The 22,323-nt window shown below is 40.6% G+C and overlaps 1 protein-coding gene across 2 annotated transcripts in view; it reads right to left on the bottom strand.

Moving 5' to 3' along the window:
- Positions 1-21,962, bottom strand: part of DNAJC13 (DnaJ heat shock protein family (Hsp40) member C13) — a 53,296-nt gene extending 31,334 nt beyond the window's left edge. For both annotated transcript variants that reach the window (XM_082753522.1, XM_082753523.1), the window contains exons 1-17: positions 21,813-21,962; positions 15,468-15,548; positions 10,995-11,070; positions 10,344-10,493; positions 9,959-10,000; positions 8,662-8,862; positions 7,289-7,495; positions 7,098-7,193; positions 6,863-6,954; positions 5,927-6,093; positions 5,751-5,830; positions 5,507-5,676; positions 4,564-4,663; positions 4,220-4,327; positions 3,514-3,669; positions 2,579-2,635; positions 1,135-1,256 (exon numbers count right to left, since the gene is read on the bottom strand). In XM_082753522.1, the coding sequence (XP_082609648.1) occupies positions 1,135-1,256; positions 2,579-2,635; positions 3,514-3,669; positions 4,220-4,327; positions 4,564-4,663; positions 5,507-5,676; positions 5,751-5,830; positions 5,927-6,093; positions 6,863-6,954; positions 7,098-7,193; positions 7,289-7,495; positions 8,662-8,862; positions 9,959-10,000; positions 10,344-10,493; positions 10,995-11,070; positions 15,468-15,535 (1,892 nt within the window). In that variant the 5' untranslated portion in view covers positions 15,536-15,548; positions 21,813-21,962. The remainder of the gene's footprint in view (positions 1-1,134; positions 1,257-2,578; positions 2,636-3,513; positions 3,670-4,219; positions 4,328-4,563; positions 4,664-5,506; positions 5,677-5,750; positions 5,831-5,926; positions 6,094-6,862; positions 6,955-7,097; positions 7,194-7,288; positions 7,496-8,661; positions 8,863-9,958; positions 10,001-10,343; positions 10,494-10,994; positions 11,071-15,467; positions 15,549-21,812) is intronic.
- Between the last annotated feature and the right edge of the window lie 361 nt (positions 21,963-22,323).

Here is a 22,323-nt window from a genome sequence, read left to right as displayed (position 1 = left end):
CATTGAAATGAACAAACCACAAGTCAGTATTTTATACAGCTTTATAAACCACCGAGTTTAAACCCTTACCATGCTGGTGAAATGAAGATGAGCAAGAGTTTTGTGGTCTTCAGTGTGTAAGAGCACAAAGCAATATATTGTTCCAGTTCAGGTATAAAGCATGCTGAGCATAAAGTGTTGCCTTTAAAACGTTCTAGTGAAGTTAGTGGAACAGTAGCAGCACATGCTTGTTGATCTAGACCTCAAAAGAACACTTGAGCAATAGAGCAGAAACTAAATATTTAATTTAGAAGTGTATGTTTATCCAGTTAATCTTAAGTTACAGCTAGGGTTAAGAACTTGATGGCTTTCTAGACTCTTGACTGCTCTACTTGAAGACCTTAATACCAGTTATTGGTTAGGAAAGCCTCTTTTGGGAGCCTGCCTTTACGCCAACTAACACTTTCTGCCAACAGTCATCACTGGGGTTCTAACGTGTTGAACCAAAGCGTCACTTAAAAACAAGTCATAAGTAGCTTCAAACAGAACTAGTATGATGGAAGGTTTCATGCTAGCTCTCTTCTGAATGACACAGTGGCACCAAGTTTCACTGGTTACGTTGCTTTAGCAAATCCTTTAGCACTTCAGGACGGTGTAGCTATAGCCTCGATAACCTTATATTGGGGGAATTAATTGAATCATTACTCATATCCTCTTCAGCATGCCCTCAGGCCCAGCCTTAGAGCTCACCAGTTCTACTCACTGTTGAGCCCATAGAATGATTTCTGTACAATTAGACTTCTCTCAGATGAGATGGGTGACCCTAACTGCATGCAAGATGTCTGAGGTGTGCACACCAAGATTTATGCAGTTACATCATAAAATTGAGCCTTTTTGCAAGTTCCAGACATTCTACTTGCTTTTTCTTTCTCTGAATATTTTCAAGGAAATAACAACTTGAGCCTTTTGTGAGCCAACTCCCCTTTTGGCTACAGTCTCAGATGAAGTTTTCTCCACTTAAACACACCTGCTGCTGAAGAAGATACCATCCTAAAGAACTACAAATTTTCTTCCCTGAGCTCCCAGTATTTCCAGTATTAACTGAGCCATTACTTACACTTTTTAAACATAATATATCAAGCAAGACTGACATACCTATTTGTAAGCATCCTCTGATCTGTGCTTATTGTAAACATAGCAGTGTGCAAGTGACGAGGTAAGGCACCTTCACTGAGGGCAAGATCTTGCATTTTGGTAGCAATCTCTTTGTCTCCTTCCTTTGGAAACAGGGCAAGATGATTACTAGAGAAAGAATCTTAGTTAAGCTGCTTTTATCTTAGTCTTACAGTTCCGAGACCTTCTAGACCATCAGCTATGTCAATTAATATCCAAAAGCCAGAAGCCACAATACAATGGGCTTTAACTGCAAGTTCTCAACAGCAAGTGATCGGAGTTGTAGTAAAGCCAAGGACTAGATAATTGGTAGTCATTATCTATGGGGACAGTAACTTGATAGGGTAAGATGCATTACACATCATCATCAATCAGGATATTGGTCATACATTTATAATACTTCCACACTACAATTGCAAGTTAGGATTGAAAAATGACAACCACAAGTAATTGTTTATTGCCTGAGTTTGGTCAATAGGAACTACTTCTAAAAATAATAACTGGTGCTCTTTGGTTTAGACAGTGACATGGAGAAGAGTCACTCGTCCAAGATATGTTGGTTGCAATCAATAATTAAAAACAAACTTTCATTGCATTTTTACTGAGCCAAATCCAATGGTTCAAATAATAGGAGTCATAGTAGACAGCACAGTAACTTTTAGCTAACATTATCTGACATATGAGTGGAAACTTGCAGGTTTATAGCACCTCTATTTCAAGTGTTCATTCACTTCCATTCCAAGAAAGCACTAGGTACAATTCAGATGCATAAGCCATTGTGACACAATGAGGCACTAACTTAAGACCTGAATTTCAACACTGGAAGTGTCTAGAGTCAGTTAGCAAGGTCACCCTACAATGATCACGAGCAGCCCTCCAGAAGTATGGACTTGGCCCATGCATCATGATGTAGCTCTGGTATGGAAACTATCAAAGCGAAATCCTTTACTGAAGCAGGAAGAACAAGAACAGAAACTGACATCACTAGCTTGCTCTGCAACACTGCTGTCTGCAAATCCCAATCCCATTCCAACTGGCAGTGTATCAGTAAAGTCCCAAGAAACATGGCTTCTTCTCCTTGAGAGATTCTTTTCACATGCAGGACAAGTCTAGTGGTTCTGAAGTATGTGACTGAGCTACATACAACATTAACAGCCAAACCTCGACTGCAGTATGAAAACATGCAAGGCGCTACCTAACATCTCAACTCACATGCCTTCCAAACCCTCAAGTGCAAAACAAAGCAAGTTGCTATATTAAAACACTCACAATTAAGCTAGTGTTCTGTTCCTCACCTTCCCTCCCCCCCAGAGAAACTAATGTAACAGAAGTAGCTACTGCTGGTAAGACAATATTGACATTACACTTCTAAAATAGTTGATACATACTTATTATGCTATCCCAAGTAACACTGCTGAAATCTCACCTCTATTATTGCCTTCATCACCAAACCTGCTCCTTTCACAATTGCCATGGAAGGGTGCTACAATAGAAAGTTGACAAAAAGTGAGGTGTAAAATTTGAAGATCAGATCTGTACGATGCATTCTAACTCCAACTACAGGCAAAAATTAATCAAAGTTTTGTGAAAGCTAGCCCCGTGTTCCAGTAAGTGCTCCTATCCTATACTTTTAAACAAGAATCTCTCATGCAACTATTAGATGAGCTTCCTGGCACCTAACAGCACAATGTACCAGAGAAGCTGTAATAGTGCTGGGGAAGCTGTGACAGGCCAACACCAAGAAGTAGAAGAGCATGCTAGCTGTTTTGTTTGTGTTTGGTTGATTTTTTTCCTTTAAACTTCTTTTGGGGTGTGGGTAGAGGTGGTTAAACCAAAAGAAAGCGCAGGTGTTTTAGCAAAAAATCCTGTGAAAATTCTGTGGAGTTAGTCTTGTAACCAACTCTGTTACTCAGAGAGAGACTAAGCTGACAGGTTCTCCAGAGAGCAAGATCTGTGCATCTGCTGAATCTGATTTAATACTTAACTTGTATGTTAAAGTGTTTCCAAAACATCTTAGATTCTCTATTTTACAATGATTCAGCATATCATTCACTACAGGATTACCATCTCAAGCCAACTTGAAGCTAAAGCAACAGGCCAAAAAATTTATTAAGGTGGAAAAGAATTAAGTCCATTAGCCAGATAAACAATAAGCAAACTCATCCTTCAGTAGAACAAGAAAAACTACAATGCACTGACTACTTAAGGCCTCTGATAATATATATTTGGCATTATAAGCCGTTAACACTAGAGTTCCCTCTAAGAAATTGAGATCAGTAGATTATCTATGTTAAGAATTACTTCAATCCTGTTACTGGTCATTTTGCACATCAAAAGAAAAAATAACAGTTGAAGTCTCACCTGAAAGAGCTTAAATAGCGTTCTTCCATTAGATGCCACCATTTCTAACAACATGTCAAACTGCTGCCCTTCAGTAGTCTCACTATATGGAGCACATAGGGCAAATGTCAGGAAGTCCAGAAGTGAACTAATTACTAGGGCACCTGTCCCATGATCCTGAAATTAGAAGACAAACACGCTATACAGAAAGTGTTTCTCCCCCAACTAGAGTATTCATGCAAATTTTACTCAGCACTCATGATGCTGAAGGTGCTCCTCCTTGTCACAGCATGAAATAATTGACAACTGAAAATACAAGTTCAAAATATACCAAAGCACTGCCTTATGACTCAGACTAACGATGCAGTATTGGCTCCAAGAGCGCACCAGAGACTTATGGCCACATACATCAGCATATTGCTTTTTGTTTTTCTAGTTTTAAGCCCTTACGTACCAGTTCATGCTACTCTCTGCTATATATGGAAATTGGATGTTCCTTTTAACTATGTCTGCATGTTTAATGACACACCTAATTTCTTCATGATAGACAGCTGTATTTCTAACCTGCCCAGACCCAAAGCAATCTAGAACAAGTTTCAGTGTTAAACAGCTATATTTTCTGTATTTTGATTCCAGAGACTAAGACAATTAGTTAAATATGTTCAAAGTGCTTTGGCATTAATTTGGAAAAACACTTATGAAAGCTATCTTTCAAAATCTGACTTACCACATGGGAATTGAATTTCTCTAGTAGGTTTTCTAGAAACTTCTTTGAAAAAAGAAGGGAAGCTTTGTTCAGCTGCTCCTGTCGCAAGTCATAGTCATCATGCATGGGCTACAAAAAAAAGTATTCACAATACAGTCACATTTCAACCCTCAATTCTTAACAGCTGTAGTCCTAAAGCCACACATTAAATCCAGAAAAACTCATACTACAGCAGCTTCAAGTTCACCAGGAAACCACTGTAGCACAAGTTATTTTATATTTGAGTACATTGCAAGTTGAAGTGCAGTCCATATTTCTGCATCTTTTAGTCTGCAGTTCACACATTTCTACAATTTAATACTTACACACATAAGAGCACAAAGCATGTCAATAGATGCATGGGTTACTCCATCATTGTTCCTTTTGAGGGCTTTCACAACCTTCATTCCTAATCGTTCTCGAAACCTTTTGAAAGGGGGGAAAAAAAAGCAAAACCACCAGTTTTAGAGAAAAGAGATCTTAGTTTTAATACAAAAGTCCAGTAATAGAAGAGTGGCCTGTTCCCACTGCATTTGGCAAACAAGAACCCTGAAGTTCACAAAACTTTGATACTCTCTGGCAGAACACATTAGCGTTAGACTTCATCGTTAACAATATGCTGAGAGCACATTCACGAAAACCAAGCATATTTGTGCAGTTACAGGACAGTGGTAGTGCAGAACCCTGCACAAAAAACACACGGAACTCTATAAAGGTCTCAGACTATGTATGTTACTTTTCAGCTGCCCCATCATCTAAAGTCAAAACTGGTTCTGAAGAATTTCATACGCAGAAGAACGTTGAGCAGTTTGTCCTGTTTCCCTATGCTAGCCAGTTCAGACAAGCTCCCAGAAGCCTGTACTTACTGTAGGAGTACAACTCAGCTTTCTCACATCAAGTTTTATCTTGTGTTGAACTGAAGATAGTAATGGAATCAACATACTTTAAGAACTGTGGAACTGACTACTTCAAGGACACTTGAAGGTGCATTTTAGAAATATTTTGACTAGGAAACAAATCTTTAAACTGCATTTGACTCTTAAGGGAGAGGATAGTTAAGAAAAACATCACATTTACATACCGATGATAACTTGGGATACTTAAAATATAATAAAGCCTGATGACAGGCTCATACTACTGGATGCAATGCTGTACAGAGCCTTTCAGAAGTGTTTCTTAGGCCAAATTCTCAGTTTTAAAGATCAGCTATAAAAAGCTCAAGAATTGTTTTCACCTACTGCTTCTGAGCTCAAGAGACTTCTCACTTACTTTGGAAGCTGAGTAAAGGCAAGGAAGCCTGCTTTTGAAGCCACTAATCTTCTTACTGCTTGGAATTGGCTTTCAAGCTCTGCATTAGATGCTGCAGCATCTCCTTCTTGTGAGAGCAATGCTGTTATGGCATTATTAATGAGTTTCTCCTTGTTTTCCGAGAACAGACCCTGGTTAAGAAATATGAGTTAATATTTGTGTGTTAACAACATCTTCAGAGGGTGAGTAGGGGATTTATTCTTACATCTTGTGTAACTGCATGTAGTACTCCGCTGTAGGAAATGTTAGCATTGAACCTGAACACAGCATCTGCGAAGTTCCCATCTGGAAGAAGACATAAAAGTTAAGTACACAGCATCTGACTAAGCATTTGGATGTTTAAAAGAACACTATAAAACCCTGTAATAAGCATTAGCTTACTTGGAGGAGCAGCCAAAAACCTGAGATGAAGGCTCTCTACTTCTTCATCGACAGGCATACTGAGCAATCCCCAACGCTGTCCTTTGTGCGTGGAGGTCATTTTCACACACACATCTCTGTTACCAGAGGCTCTCACTCCATCCAGCAAGCTAGCTAGGAGAGAATCTCTGGGTTGGGAAAAAGACACGCCAAAAAAATTTTGATCAAAAAATGGTGCCAAAGAACAAAGTCAAAAAAAGAAGTCAAGCACAAGATGAACAGCAGCAATACTCAATCTCTACCAAGACTAACAGCTACCCCTCTGGAAGAAATCTAATTTTCAAGTGTTCCTTTATTCACTGTAAGGACAGAGCTGTTTTACACAGTATGTAGACAGCTGCAGCCTTTCACTTAAAGGATCAATTCCAGATTATCTGTGTGTTACACGTGTTACAAGTCAATTCTTCCCTGTGCTTTCTGCAAAACCTCCCTCAGCAGGACTACACTGCATTAGAACCACAGTGCAGGATGGCTATTCTGTTGGTCATTTTAAATAGAATCAACTAAGACCATGTCAAACGGACAGCTCAAAGGCTTGGCAGCCTTCACATTTCAACACTCCTTACACCATGCTTTCTTTCAGTTTCTCATTTATACAGCCTAACCAAGAACATACATAGAGCAAGATTGCTTAGAAGAAACAAGCTGTATTTAACTGTCCAACACCTTTATGTGGTCATCAGAAAACTTCAGGACTGATTTACTTTAAATTTAGGTAAATATAAAGGGGAGAGATTTGGATGCTGTAACACATCTTGGATTTGTAAGTGGCAGACCACTAGAATAGCAAGGCTTTAAGTTAACACCTCCAAGGGTCACCGTTTATGGAAGCTGAGACTAGAAGCACAACAATGGCAACTTTCATTTGAACTCACGACCGCCAGGAGTTCCAGTTACCTTTCCGTTGAAGAGTATTTCCGAATTTGTCCTTTGATAAATTCAATGGTAAAAAGCTGAGGATTTTCACAGTCACATACTATTGCAAATACCTAAAAAGAAGAGATAAGGATCACATTCACAGAGCCACGTTATTTTTCTACTCCATAAACTAAGGCCATCTTATGTACATCAAATTCTTATTATTAGAGCTTCTGCTTGAAGAGCTTTTTTTAAAAAAAAGCTCGCCTCTTACCTCGCCTAAAGGTTTCAAAGTTGCGATGTTATAGGTAGCTGGATCCCGTTCAACTAAGCAAGCTTCTGTAAGAGCTAGTATTCTTTTCACAGGTTCCTTAAGAAAAAATGTTAGAAAAGGGAAAGGCATGTTAGAAAAGAGAATTTCTAGCGCTTCAGAGGAACTAAGTAAGTTAGGTGTGATATCCTTACCAAGTGTCTAGGTGTTATTTTCTGAACAACGAACTCTGCTAAAGACGTTACGGATTCATCATTGCTGTATTTTCCAAAGCGAAGATTCAAGTATTGCTCAAATTCTAAGGATTCTTTCCTTATCCTCAGAGAGATGCCTATGAAGTTGCCAGCATGCTCTATTGCACTTTTGATAATTTCCTCCCTCTGCTCAGATGCAAACAGGTGCTGCAAATTTTGATAGGAGACAAGTGAAATATGTGGCATAGCTCAAGTAATCATGGTTCCTGAAATAATCCTCCCTTATACACCTGCCTAACATTACAGAATCTTCCCAGCAGTTGGGCAAGCTGGACTTGCCTTTACAAAATCCACAGTATAAAAAGAAAATGTATTTATTACACATGAGAATGGCTATTAGCTGATTTACATTTTCCTTTCAAAAAATTCCTAAAGGATTCCCTCCTACATATTAGCATGCCAGTAAGTAAAGGCTGCATGACCTGCCTGCCCTTTATCTATATAAAGCGCCTATCACCATATTGATAAACACTCTTTGGAACCTCTCTGATGGCAGGGATAAGAACAGGAGTTGGCCTGTTAGTACCTCAGCACTTCTGTTTCTAAACATTTAAAAAAAAAAAAAGCCACAAGACTGCACTAAATCTGAAGAGCCTGGCAGGAATGAGGAACCAGAGGGAGCTCATGTGGCTACCACACTGTGGTTATCTGTAGGGCTGCTATCCAGCCTTGCTAGGTGAGGTTAGGTCAGCTCTAAAGGATGTCATATGTTGACAGTTTTATGCCAGAGAAAAGCATGCCACAGTGCAAGAGCAAGGGAAACACTAGAGAAGTTACTCACAGTTTGCTTGTAGTGACTGAAGTAGCTATATTTAAGTTACCAATTTAAGCTGCTTGCACACAGAAACCCTTTTAAAATTTTTAAACCAACACTGCACTGCAGCAAGCATTTCCCAAGCAAAGTTGCTGAGTATCAGCTCAAAACCTAGAAAGACAGCATCACTACTGATTAATCTGAGTAATCTCTCTCCATTGCTTAGGTTAGTAATAACTGCCTACTACTTTCATAACTTTGTGAACTGTCAGCAAATCCCATGTCCACGCTCAATGTATGTTTGCTACCCAAATATAAACAGTATATTTTATACTTCATAGTTTTACATGCAATTAGAAAAAGCACACACTGTTCTCAAATGTTTTAACTCGTTTCTCATTAGTATGAGAAAGAGGATTTAAAACCTGCCTGCAAGCCAAGCACCCACAGCTGCATCCTGAAGGTGCACGTACTTTATGCTCAAATTACACTGAAGTTTCATTACCAAATATGCAGCTATAAACATCCCAACACCACCCCAAGATATTTTAATACTTACCAATCTACTAAATCCTCCATAGAGGATACAGAAGCCTCCCTGATAGCCAGCAATATCAACAAAGCCTTCAATGTTTCTATAGTCATAGGAGCACAGGACTTTATTTGTTGCAGGATCAATTTGGTCCACACCTCCGGGAGTCACTTCTAGAATCACAGGTTTCCTCGTATCACTCCAGTGATGTTTGTAACAGTTGTACCTCTGCAGTGAGAGCTACTTTTAGACATCATGCACATGCCTCTACTACACAGCAATTCTTTTCCAATCTAGTAGGCAGCATGGGTGTAAAGTTCAAGAAGTCATACCACTTCCCTCAGTGCTCTTATCTACATTGGTAACACTACGAATCAAAGGAAAGTAGCTACCTACTGGCAAGGAAGTCACAATACTCAACAATTAAACACCACATTTTGAAAGGAAGACAGCAATTCCAAGACAGGGATTCCAAGAAGCAAGTTTCTTTTACTCCAGAAAGCAGCCTAGTCACAGACTACGTGCATCTGTGGTTAGATATAAAGAAATATCTGTTGCACAAGACACTGTTACTCAGCCAGTTAAGATTCATTGAAGGAAACCTTACTACTATAGTGCAAGCTTTTTATCTTCATACTCCATTACAAATAGAGATTTACTAAAGCCAGCAAAATTAAGGTCCTTTGTGAACTGCAGTAAGACAAAAAGAACCTCCATATTCCAGCAAAGTTAATCTGCTCATCACTGAGGATTTACTGTGCAATGCAAGTTACAGAAGATATCACTTCAAGTATCTTGTGCTTGTAAAAAACAAGTACAAGGTCCAGCTCTGTGTACTGCCTTGCTTATTACCACATTACTGAGATTCATTAAATAGCAGTCTTGTCTTTAATCTAACCTAAAGAAATCCTCCCACGAAACAATGTTCTCACACCAAGCATTCAAGATGTTATGCAGAAAACTACTTGCAGTTCAAAAGTAAAATGCTGGAAACTGTAAACATTGAATAGTGAATCGTAGCTTAATGTCTTTCTTTCCTCCAAGTAAGAGCTCCATGTGGCAAAGCTCTTTATTTCAGGAATAATATTCATTACATGTACCAGCAAGAAGCTAAGGGCAAGTGAAGAGAACTCAAGTACTCTACCATTCATGGGATTCTTGCTTTTGAAGAAATTCCAAATTCTCTCAAAGACAATTCAGATCCAAATTTAGAGGAGTTAATAGCACACATAGCACTACTCAACTTAAGACATAACTTAACACTGTAGAAGTCTTCAGATCATTTCATTAAATAGTACATGATCCAGACAAGGCAGATACTTACCCGTCCTGTGATTTTTCCTTCCGAGAAGTCTGTCCTGAACCTCTGTTTAAAAAAAAAACAAAAAAACCAACATGAATGAATACAAACATCATAGCCCCATCTATCCAGAAAATCTAAATATAGGCTAGCACTGTTTTAAGTGACTTGAACTAAGCCTCACTGAAGACTCACCATTTCGCTTGTTTAATATATCCAGTATTTTTACCTTTACTTAATACCTGAGAATCACACACACCAGTTGCTGCAGCAGACACTAGATCAACACAAGAGCTCAAAAGATAACTTGCTTCTCTACTTTTTAATGTAAGGAAAGAAAGCATAGTATACTACAAGTCTTTATGATTTTGAAGTACTTATTGCTTGTTTGAAGACAAAAAAAACTTACTAGTGCCTCTGTAAGGAGTTCTGTTCTGTGCTCTGTGGAAAACTTCAGGGTTTCAGACTTTTTTCCACTTCCTTTGCGAAAAGTTAGACTGAATTCTGTTCCTTGTCCTTTTCCAACAGGAGAAATACTACAGATGTCTCCATAAGGCCACTAGACAATTGAAAGTAATTAGATTAAAATCAGTCATTTTAAAGCTACATCTCTACTCAAAACCCCTTAACACCTATAATAACCAAGAAAGTTGCTGTAATGAGACAAGAGCTGGCACGCTACACAACAGCTTTAGATTCCTATTTGATACTCTACAAAGTAAGTAAGTGTCCCGCCTCCCTTGAGGGACCAAGCCTTACAGTGATCAACTTTACCCCAGTTCATTCAGAACAGCACATCAAAAAGCAAGCTATTACTAACCACCTAATAAAGACAAATTGCCTAAATGTACAAAAACTGTTGGTTATTTGTAGATTCAGTGAAGGGAACAAGAGTTTTCTGTTATGCTTGTTTTTGTAGAAGCTGCTGTATCTTCTGGTTCTACTCAGATCTTGGCATTCTTGGCTACTAGAAGCTACCTAGTCTGACGTCATTCGCTCTGAATAGCGAACAGAAGCCAGAAATCAATTCTGAATAGCCACGTTCAAAAAGGGTATTTACCTGATTTGTAACTTCTAGAGTGTTGGGATTGTATGTAGTGATGGCATGGGTTCCGACTGAAAAGACTCTCTTATACCTAGAATATAAAGGGGTGTGTTAGTTTACCCAGAAATCAAGTAAAATTGTTAGTTCGGTTTACCCTTAAAATATGCTAAGATATTCTGTTCTATATACCCAGAAAGGGGATATACAAGTTAAACACTACTCAACGTATTTCCTGATCACTGCAGCTAGAGCTCAATACGCAGCTAGTCACTGTACATCAGTGTACAAGCACATTAATGATTGACTGTCATAGTGCATAAAGAACAGCTGTAGCAAGACAGTCATTTGCATTTCAGGCACATCAGAAACAAGAAGCATGAGCTAAAGCCAAGTAGTTTGTATATATAAACCCAAAAGGGAAGCTTTACCATGGTTTCATTCCCTAGACATGATCTGCAAGGCATCCTTAACCAACTCTTTATATAGAGACTACTTTCAAATTTCTGAAACAAAGTTTTGCAACGTAAGTTATCAGAATTTGAAACAAATTATTACTAATGCTTTGCTGATCGTACAAACTTCTTTTAGGATAGCTCTGTCTAGAAGTAGTCCTATGGAGAAAGCCAAGCCAAACCAGAGCTGATTCCATTAACTGTTCTCTGATCAAAGAAACAGGACCTGAGCATGGATACCTTTCTTGAACCAAATAACAATACTTTGGCTAGCTGTCCATATTAAAATTGAATCAAAGCAGCTAATTTAGTTCTTGGTAAACTGAGGTTTACCCAGAACAGAGTAGGATCAATGAAACAGCTAACTACTCTGGATCTATGCCATACTAGACACTGCATCGAGGAGCAGATCCTTTCTTCTCTCTTTCCCAGTGTTCTTGTGCTACAGTCCCCTCTTCTCTCTTGCTTGCCAGGTCTGTAGCACAAGCCATCACTTCTGCATAAGATCAGGCTAAGGATTTCTACTAGGGCTGCAAAAAAAGCAATAGCTTGCATGACCTTCAGATAAATTACTGCAGTTAATGAAGGAGTAGCTCTGAAGATCTGTTAATTGACCTATCCTTCCTTTTCTCATATTAGCAAGGTCAAGTGTATCTGCTTGACACAGTCCATCTCACAAACCTCACTCCCTACCATTTTCAGCAATTTTATTTCAAATAAACTGGCGAGTTCAAATCACTGCTGGCCTAAAGGAGTTCATCTAGCAATTCAAGCAAATGCTTATTTTGTTCAAAGCTTAGAAAACCTGAAGTATTGAACAGCCACCTTAAAGATTTATCTATTTGAAAAACCCACTTGTTTTCCCATATAGTTGAATTTTTCTTATTTAGGATGTTATGATACCATTTAAGAAGCAGGTCAAAAGAAGTCATAGCGATGAAGCAGAACATTTGAAGTTACCCTGGCTAATAACTCTACTATATTCAGTCTGTCAATGAATGTTCCAGTTCTTCAAATACAATCAAATCCTCTAAATCTGACTGTTCCTGCTTTTGTTGCACAATTTAGGTTTTCTGTCTATTACAGGATTTGCAAATAAAGCTTGTTTATGCTCTTCTTAAAAACTTATCACAAGCAATAAAGCGCTGTTTAAGGTTTTATTTGCTCACTTAAACTTAAGTGCTTCACAGTGCTTTGCGGCAGAAGACAGATCTGAGGTGATCGCATGTGTCTGAAGACCAGCTAACAAACATGACAGCTTCTTCCTTCCCTCCCCACCCCCTCAGGCTCATGCCTATATTTCAAGATGTAGGAAGCATATTTATTATCCAGCATTCCTAACATGTGCTGTGACAAACAAACAGATTTGTCCATTTATCATTTACTTCCTCTCCCTAGAGAAATTCAGAAGAGCTCATTCTTGTTGCCTGACCAGAGGCAACTTAGAAGTCAGTTCCTACACAAAGCCTAAACTCACTCCTTGACCAGACCTTCACCTATAAATATTAATACATAAAAATACCCGGTATTTATACCTCCAGGCTTGGAAGATTTCATCATTAATTCCCTCTAACTACTCTGCAGTGCAGCCTAGAGCAAGGCTGTTTTAAGAATAACATTTTGAAGCAAATATCCTTTCTTCCTATTAACTATTGCCTATTCACTACTTTCACAGAAGCACTGTTGAAGTCAGAAGTTATATTTACGTAAGGTAGCTTCATCCTGATTGATAAGTTATTTCATACCACTAACAACAGATCAACTCAAGCATCATCATCTGTACTGCTAGAAAATATTCCAACTGCCATGCAAACAGCTCCCATTCAAAGTGCCAAACCCTGTGAATACTCAGTGATTCAGGCCCATTCAGCACTACGTATTAAATTACTGCTTTCTTTCTTTTCCATGTTATCAATGGATGACACTATACAGAGCAGTAAAGTACTTCTCAAAAATTAGTTACAGATTGCATAAAAGGAGATGTTAACATTGTGAGAACTGTGTGACTTCAGTGCTCAGAACAGTAGTATTCCACGTCTGCAACTATGAAGAGTGGATTTAAGCATTCAAATACAAGCTGCTACTGCAACATAACAAGCAGCAACTACTCACTAGATAATTCTTCCCCTTTCGTTATGTGTAAGAAAAAAAAAAAAAAAAAAGAAAGGGCAGTGAGTTTTCTTCCTTACGAGGACACTACCAAGGTTTGAGATCATCTTACTGTAACTTCAATAGCTTGCATCATGTAGGAGCAGGATCTTTAATGGAAGGCACTGCGCAAGAGCCCTACTTTGAGCACTGTGTGCTCTTACACTAAATGGCTTGATTTGTACGCATGCCAAATTTACAGATATGCACAGAAGTGTCATGGGAAAAGACCATATCTTTTCTGCTGCAGGGATGAAAAGATTAAGAGGGAGAAATTCTAATGTTCTACCCCAACACAATGTTTTGTTGTTAATAAAGGAGAACAGTTTACTCCCACAGGGATCCAAGCGTGTGGATCTCAGGTAAGACTTGATTTACACAAGTACCAGAATTCTAGCAAGGTAAATATAAGTATTTATTACAAATCACTCTCAAGGATCTGTCTTGAAAGAAGAAAGATTTCACCCTGAGAGAGCCGCTCAGTCCACTGTGAACTTTGGACTATCCAGGACTTTAGCTTTTGCTTCAGAAAGGTAGAGAGCTCTGATTAGACACTGAAGCAATGTCACCATTCTTCAAAGCTCAATTGAGAAAGATTTGCAGCTGCCACAATGCAATCCCATCCTTCTTCCCAATATTCCTGCTCTTTCTTAGGAAGAATTCAGGAAGTATTATCATGAGAAGCTACGCCCTGGTTTCAGCTGGGATAGAGCTAGTTTTCTACGCTGTAGCTGGTATGGTGCTGTGTTTTGGATTTAGGATGAAAATAACATTGATAACACCCCAGTGTTTTGTTTGTTGCTGAAGGGTGCTTACACTGAGTCAAGGCTGTTCTGCTTCTCATGCTGCCCTGCCAGCAAGTACGCCCAGAGCACACAAAAACCTGGGATGGGACAGAATCAGGACAGCTGCCCCAAACTGACCAAACGGATACCTATCCCATACCATGATACCATGCTCAACAATAAAACTGAAGGGAGATGGCCAGGGGTGCTGCCATTGCCTGGGGACTGGCTGGGCCTTGGTTGCCTGGCAGTAAACAGTTGCGTTCTGCATCACTTTTTCTTCTTCCCCCTGCTTGTTAAACTGTCTTAGTAAACCAAGAATTTCTCACACTTTTACCTTTGTTGATTCTCTCCCCCATCTTGCTGTGGGGGGAACAAGCAAATGACTGCGTGGTGTCTAGCTATCCGCTGGGTGAAACCCACAAGAATTAAAAAAAAACGTTTTCAACTAGCTGGCCAAACAGATTCAGACATCACTCAGGTATTAGAACAAAACAGAACTTGTCCTTTCGAGGTGCAGACAATATACCTCCTCTGGCTGATGTTCAGGTAACAAGCAGAAAATCTCGATGTTCCACAGAGCTACTATGTACACAAGAAGGACGGTGGGCAAGGATACCAAAGAAATCCCTCTGCAGCTTCAAAAAGTACACTTAACAGCTGACTCCAAACATTGTATAACAGCAACCAGACGAGAGCTTAATGGGCAGTTTTATTAAGAGGTTCCTTAGCATTTTTAGACAGAAGCACCACTGAAGACTCATTTTTAGATCTAAGAGACCCCCAACTGGGATGAAGTGTATTTCTAGCAACAGAAGTCTTCAAATAGTCTCAGTTAGCAGTTTAACAGATAATCTATTACACAACATGTTAAGTATTACACTGAAGTATGGGAACATGTGCAAAGGCAGGCTGAGACTCAACATTTAAAATCCAGATTGATTCTGCTGAGATACAGCCAGTTCAGAGTTAACAGGAGCCTTTAGTTCAGTTTTTACCTATGAATACAGGAACTACATAGATAAATCCAATAACAAAGAGGAGAAATATCACACACAACATTAGTAGAAAAAAAAAAAAAAAAAAAAGGTTAAATTACTTACTTTCCCCTCCATGAATGTTTTGTTGTGTAGAAACAAGCAAGATCTCTGTTTTCTCTTATTATATTCATTTTGTGCAAAGACCTGGAAACAAGAAAGACATCCTGTTTATGCTCACAATTTTCGTTTACAACCAAAGTTCACTAGTCATCAATGTGCTTTAAGACACTCAAGTTGCTGCTCTGTCAATTCCACATAGATATTAAGAATGCTTGTTAGCAAACAATACATCAATTAAGTGCTTGATGAGTTGAACAGGGATTGCTTCCCCTCGATCTTGTTATACCAGTTGCTTTTTAAACAGCATAAGGGCACAATAAGTTGCTCCCTGACATTTGCTACCTTATTACAACCACACTTTTCCTGTACTTTTGCACACTCAATCACATTTTATGCCATCTCCAGAACATTCAATTCCTGGCAGTTCTTAAATACCAAGATGATTCCAGTAAAGTATCTTACATCTGTAACTAAACTAAGCCAGATTTCTATTGTCATTTTTTAAACAGTAAGGAGAAACTTGGAGGAAAAAAAAAAAAAAAAAAAACAGTGTATTTTCCAGTCTGAAATGGAATTTGAAGTTGAGAAACTTATTAGCCAAACAGTGTGATTAAAGAGCCAAGTACCCTTTCTGTCCTGTAAAAGTTTAAGCAATTCCACCACTAACATCTTGACATGCTTATTTCACACATAAATGCCTACTCCCTGAACACAGAGGAATTTGGTGAAACTTGCCTACAACTGCTTAACTGTATCATTACTTTAGGAGCTGCTAAACACATTCTATGATTGCAACTCCTGCACGCCATACACTTGGGAAGTCAGGCTTCCTTTTACTTCACTTTGCTTTTATTACACATGCCAGGCACTTCAGAGAGAAATCATTACTCTCAGTTTACTGCTACAGCATTAGTTTTATTTTTGAACATGTCAAAACACGATTCCCTGCTCGATTGCTCTGACTGGTACTACTACAGCAGCATCCTCAAAACATCACACTGTAGAAAAAGGCAAGAATTCACATCCGTTGCTTGCTTGAAGCAACGCTGAAGTAACTCAATCCCAGTCATGGTACTGCAGGAAACAGAGTACAAATCCAGCTACCTTTCCGCACTCAAATGATTCTACTTGCTCAGCAAAACGAAGCTTCCTCATTTTGAGATGGCTGACCTGCAACATTAGGTCACTGCTCATTTCTACTCTCTACAACTTAAGGCTGTTTTCTTTCTGAGCAAAGGCTGTAGCAGTTATGGAGTCATGAACGTGAAGAATGGATAGCCTGACTGAAATGAACGTGCAAATTCCTTCCCTCAGGTGAAGAGTCAGCACCATCACCACCAGCTAGTGAAGAGAACTTGTGGTATTGCCCCTGGGAAGAGACAAAAGCAGCATTCACATATTTCAGTGACTCAATCTGAGTCAAATTCTCCAGAGTTAATACCCAATTGACCTATAGCAAGCTAAATTCTCTAAACACTGCTTCAGGAGAAGTTAAGATGTTCGTTCAGCAGCACTGTTCCTGTTTTAAGAACTATGCTGTATTATTTTTTTCCATGAATAGCATCAAAACAGTACACTTAGTCCAAACTACACAGAGCGTGCTGTATCATGGCATCCTTTAGACACAGCACTTGTGTTTTTATTGTTAGCTTTCAGAAGGAAGTGCCAGCCACAAGCTTCATACCTCCCTTTTCAACCTGTTTTCTTGACACTGACTGGTGTATCAGCAAGTAGAATATAAACTTAAAACTCCACTGAGCATGGGATTGTAAATTCTATTTATCTGTAAACTCCACAGTTTTCCCAGCACCAGCCTACTTGAAACGGCTCTGTTGTCTCCCAGACCTGAACACCACCTGCTTTACAGTAGGGAGAGGTGTTACCACACTTGCAGGGCAAACATCTAGCTTTTATTCTGCTCTGAGAAAAACTCATTTGTGAGTTCCTACCAGCAGCTTCTATTCATTCTGCCACCAGCATCTAACTAGACTCAGGGTACCGATACATGAAGTATTGTACATGTACTGGAAGTGAGAAATCCACCTGACTTTTTAAGACTAAAAATATTAAAATCATTAAGCTTTGAGGCTTTACTCACTGTGCTACTGGACAGCAATTGGAGCCTTTTTTTTTTTCCCCTGCAGAAAGGCAAAATATGCCAAGATTTAGTGCACAAGAATTAATTGAGATATTTTCCTGCTGTTTAACAGAGAACAAGGCTAACAACAGCCTAGTGTTCTGAGCTGCTGTGTTAAAGTTCAGCAGTTATTTTGCAGTTGTCTACGGTTCCACAGTAAGGGCAAGTTTAATGTCAGCCTTTTAGATGCATGAAACACAAAAGTTACCTGCCTTTAGTCACACACGGTGATTTTAGTACCTGAAATAGCACAACCACTACCTTTGCAAAGCACATCAGGTTTTTATGAATAAAGATTAGCCATATTGACAGTGTAAGTGATAGAAACCCGCTTATCCATATTAAATCACCAAAAGAAGAATATTCTTACTGTTATCTTCACCTCTTCCCCCTGCATCTAAAATAATCCCATTTTTCTGTCAAGTCAACTTTCTAAAAGTGAATGCTGCATTTCACTTTAAACAGCATCCAAGACACTAAGTCGCCAATTTTAATTATTTAGTGCCTGTGGCATCCAATAATAGAAAAATCAAAAATTCAAAAGTTGTTTTGAACATACTGTAGCACAGCTATCGGCTATCCCATACACGTAGCTCTCAATTTAATATGAAATGCTTAGTTCAGTTCTATTCCTACTGGACTAAAGGCAATAATAACTTTGAAAATAGTATTTTAAAAACATGGCTCATCTGTTTAAGGAAGAGAGCAGGTTGAACGCGGGATATAGCCAAAACAACCTGAGGTTCCTGTAGGAAAAATGTAATCCATTACTTGGAACTTCATTTCTGAGCCTAGCGAATTCATTCCCCCAATACCTGATTAGCCAAAAAGCAAATTACAATACACGATACAGAAGTTCAGCAATATTTTTCTTTCTGGTTCTTTTAGCACTCTAAGTAGCAGTGGAACAGCTTTTGGGGAAGAGTTGAAACTGCATCTTCATGTTCTGCACGTACCACAAATAGCAACCCTTAAAATTAAAGGGACTGAACTGCTGCCAGGACACCCCTGCCTCTGAGTTTAAGCTACATGAATAGGTGCATTACACAAGCTGCGTTCAACTTGCATGTAGTTTTCACTTCTCCAGCATTTCACATCCTTCAGACAGAATTACCATCTGGGAAACCGGAGTCTATTTCAGGAAACAGAAGACGAGTCAATCTCAAACAAATACTTTCAGAGCTAGAAATGAAGCTGTAACTTTGCAGGCATCAAAGCGATAGGCATAGCTGTAATTACTCGAACTAAGGGATGCTTAAGCATAAAGTCAGGAGTTTGGCCATGGGTTCAAAGTTTAGTACAGAATTCAGCTGGCTTTCTTCCTGGCTACATTATCCCTACGCTATTAGGAAACTTCCATTTCTCTCCTAAATGAAGGTTTAACACCAATGCTAAGGTAGCACTGCAGGGCCCTCAAACAAGATTATTCTATTACACCATCATGCTTGGAGGGTAGAAGCGTTGATAAGATTATACATAAAGCTCAAGTGTGACTTGCCTGAGAGAGAGAAGACATGCTAAGAGGATAAAAAACAGGGACCAATTGGACAGAAGCAAAAGCAAGGCACTGAGACAGAATGAGGTTCTGTCTATCTGTGGTTCTACACACACATTTTTTAGCTAGACGTTCCAGCATCAAACTCCTGTCATTTACACATCTGCTGAAGATTTCGGAGGCATTACTTATGCAGTTCTTCTGCACTGAAATGTTTTAGCCAACGTAGCAGTGAAAGAGGTAGATTAAACCTAGACAGCTAACTGGCAGTTTCACTTTCGGCCGGATTCTCGAAGAAACATTAAACTCTTCCCTTATAAAGACTCTGCTCTTAAAGTACTACAGCATAATTAGCTTTGAAAACCGAGATTTGTTCATCTCTTGCGCAGGGCCTCACAGCCCTCCTTGCGAGATAAGAAGGACATGAGACCCACACAAATCCTTAACAGATAATTAGCACAGTCTGCCACAGTCACAGCAGCATCGCTGCCTTTGCTAATCCTGGATGCAAGCAGGCTGAGAATGCCAGCCGTGCTACTACCAGAAACAACAGTGCTAACACTGGTGGCCATCCGCCAGCTGACTGCTCCCACTCCCTTGGGAGTAAGCAGATTATTCCTTACATGTTTTCTCTTTTCTGTCTATACTGGCTTTCTGATGAATCAATGAACTGACCTGATCCAGGAGCCAAACAGGTGAGTATGAGAAGAAGCGTTTACTCACTGATGGATTTTAAAGAAGCGTTCCTTTCAGTCACAGTTCAGCCACCTTGCCATATCTCTTCCGAATACAGTTCTATGTTAAGTATCATTAGTAAGGCTGGATAATCATGAAGGTTTATTTATTTATTTTTTATTTTTTGACTTGAGAACACTCTTTTCAGAAGCAAACTGAAAAGTGGAACAGTTGAATATTCAACACATCAAAGCACAGCTGAATGCCAGCCGAAGAATTGTTTTATTGGGTCAGTAAGCTTCATTTACTGAGCTCTAAATGCAGGTTAAAAGAAAAGTTACTAGCTCACTCTGAGACAGATCTGACCTTTAAAACCAGTCTCCAGCATACCGCTTGAGACCTAGTAGTGCAATGATTCAGTCCCTCAGGACAACTGAGAGTTTGGAAACCGTGATGAATATCACATGACACCCAGAGGAGCAAGTAATACATATGAAATCATTTTAGAAATTTATTCCAGCAAGGCTAAAATGCAAGGTAAAGTTCCTGGAAAGTCTATGCAACAAGGGGACAGACACTCAGCTCTGAGTCTCCAAGCACTCAGAAATTTGTTTCAAGTGGAAGAACTGCCAGTAATAGCCAGAAATTACTGATTCTTTTCCATTAAGTGTTCTGGCACTTGACAGCCCATATCAGTCAGGAACTGGACCAAGATGCAGATCTATAAAATGAAGCTGGCTAGAGCCAAGCGCTGTTTTTATAATACTGGGCTTGTTACTGTGAACTAAGCCACAGCAACTCCTACCTGAGTTCAAAGATGAAACTAGCACTCCCTTGGACAGCCTTCCTCCTTCTCTATAAATCTCCCTACAATCAAGTAGCCTGAGGAGGCAGCTCTTAATCAGCCAGAAGCAAAAGTTCTTTGAAATGAAGGCTTTAAGGTTAAAACACTGAATATTTTCTGAAATGCAGTATTTCTTAATCAGCACAAACTAAGAGGAAACAAAGCAACCGTCTACTCAAATTTTATCTTCTCAGACACCGCCACCAATCTATTCTGTGAGGAAAAGGAAAGAAGAAAAGGTAAAATATATCTCAGATGACCTTAACTTCAAAAGCAGTTACAGAGCAGAGAGTAGCTGCATTCACGGGAAGACTCCAAATAAACTTATCTGCCTACGTTTTCCCAAGAAGCACGCTGAAACATTCCCACAGCTCGACATCACGAAGCTGAAAACAAACCAAAACCAAAACAAAAGCTGGAACTGTGGCACTGAGACAACATCTCCCCAGCGCTGAGCTCACCCCCCAGCGCGGGGCTGGCCATGGAGCACCTGACAGCAGAACCTGCCCTGAAAGCTGCAGACAGAAAGCCATCTCGTATGGCTACTCGTTCCAAATTTTAGAAAGGAACAAGTAAATGAAAAGCAACCCAGGGAAGAAATTCAAGAACTGAGAGAAAATTAAGACCGTGAAGAGCTGATTTCCCAAGACGGACATTTAATCCTGCTCGTGCTCTGCAGGCACACTATTACCGCTCGAAAGATAAACAAATCTCATTTCTGTAAAAGCAAGCCTCCTCCGGATCTCTCCCACTCTTCGCAAATGCTTTTTTCCAGGGCGTTTCACACCGACAACGCTTCGATCCGAGGCCGTGGAAAGAAAGAGCAGGGCTGGCTCCTTCATGGCCACAGCGGCGCTCAGCCAGGCGAGAGCACACACCTGCCCCGCGGCTACAGGAGCTGCCTCAGGACCGGAGGGGCAAGGAATCGCCGGGCTGAGGCTGGAGGGACGCTCAGCCTCCCTCCTCCTGCTCCAAGGCACGGGAACAGACGCGTTTAGCAGCGGGCACCCCCGCTCCTCACCTCACGGGGGGCAAGGGGGCTTCGCTGCCCCTCCCCCGCCCCACACAGCCCCAACGGCCCCGCCCGGGGCTGGGGAAAGAGGGAGGGAGGGAGGGAGGGAGGGCGGCCGCCTCCTCCTCCTCCTCCTCCTCCTTCTTCTTCTTCTCGCCCTCCCGTCCCCCGCCGCTAGGATTTACCTGGCCGGGGAGCCTGCGCTGCCCCAGCACCGCGCTTGACAGCGAGAAGGGGTGAAGGGCCGAGCCCTCGCCCTGCCCCGGCAGCCGCTCCGCTCCGCCCCGCTCAGAGCCTGGCTCTGGAGGCCGCCATCTTAGCTCCGGCGCCGAGACCGCCCTCCCGGCGCAGCCGCCGTCAGTCCGGGGCCCGTCACGGGACGCGGTCAGCTGATGGAGCCCGCTCCTCCTCCTCCTCCTCCTCCTCCTCCTCCTCCTCCTCTTGCTCCGTCCTGCCCCAGCCCTGCCCTGCTCGGCCAGGAGCAGGGGGAGGCGGCTGTCACAAGTGCCCGGCTCCTGAGGGCTCGCCCTGAGAGCACGGAGCGTTTCCAAGAGCCCGTTAGATGGGGCTGTGTTCGCGCTTTCCCAGAATCACAGACTCAGCTAGCTTGGAAGAGACCTCCGAGATCACCGAGCCCAACCTTTGACCTAACACTAACCAGTCCTCCACTAAACCATATCCCTGAGCTCTACATCT

Source organism: Aythya marila (assembly GCF_965140915.1).
Source record: "Aythya marila genome assembly, chromosome: 2".
NCBI classification, from domain to species: domain Eukaryota; kingdom Metazoa; phylum Chordata; class Aves; order Anseriformes; family Anatidae; genus Aythya; species Aythya marila.
This window is presented reverse-complemented; position numbering and strand designations above follow the sequence as displayed.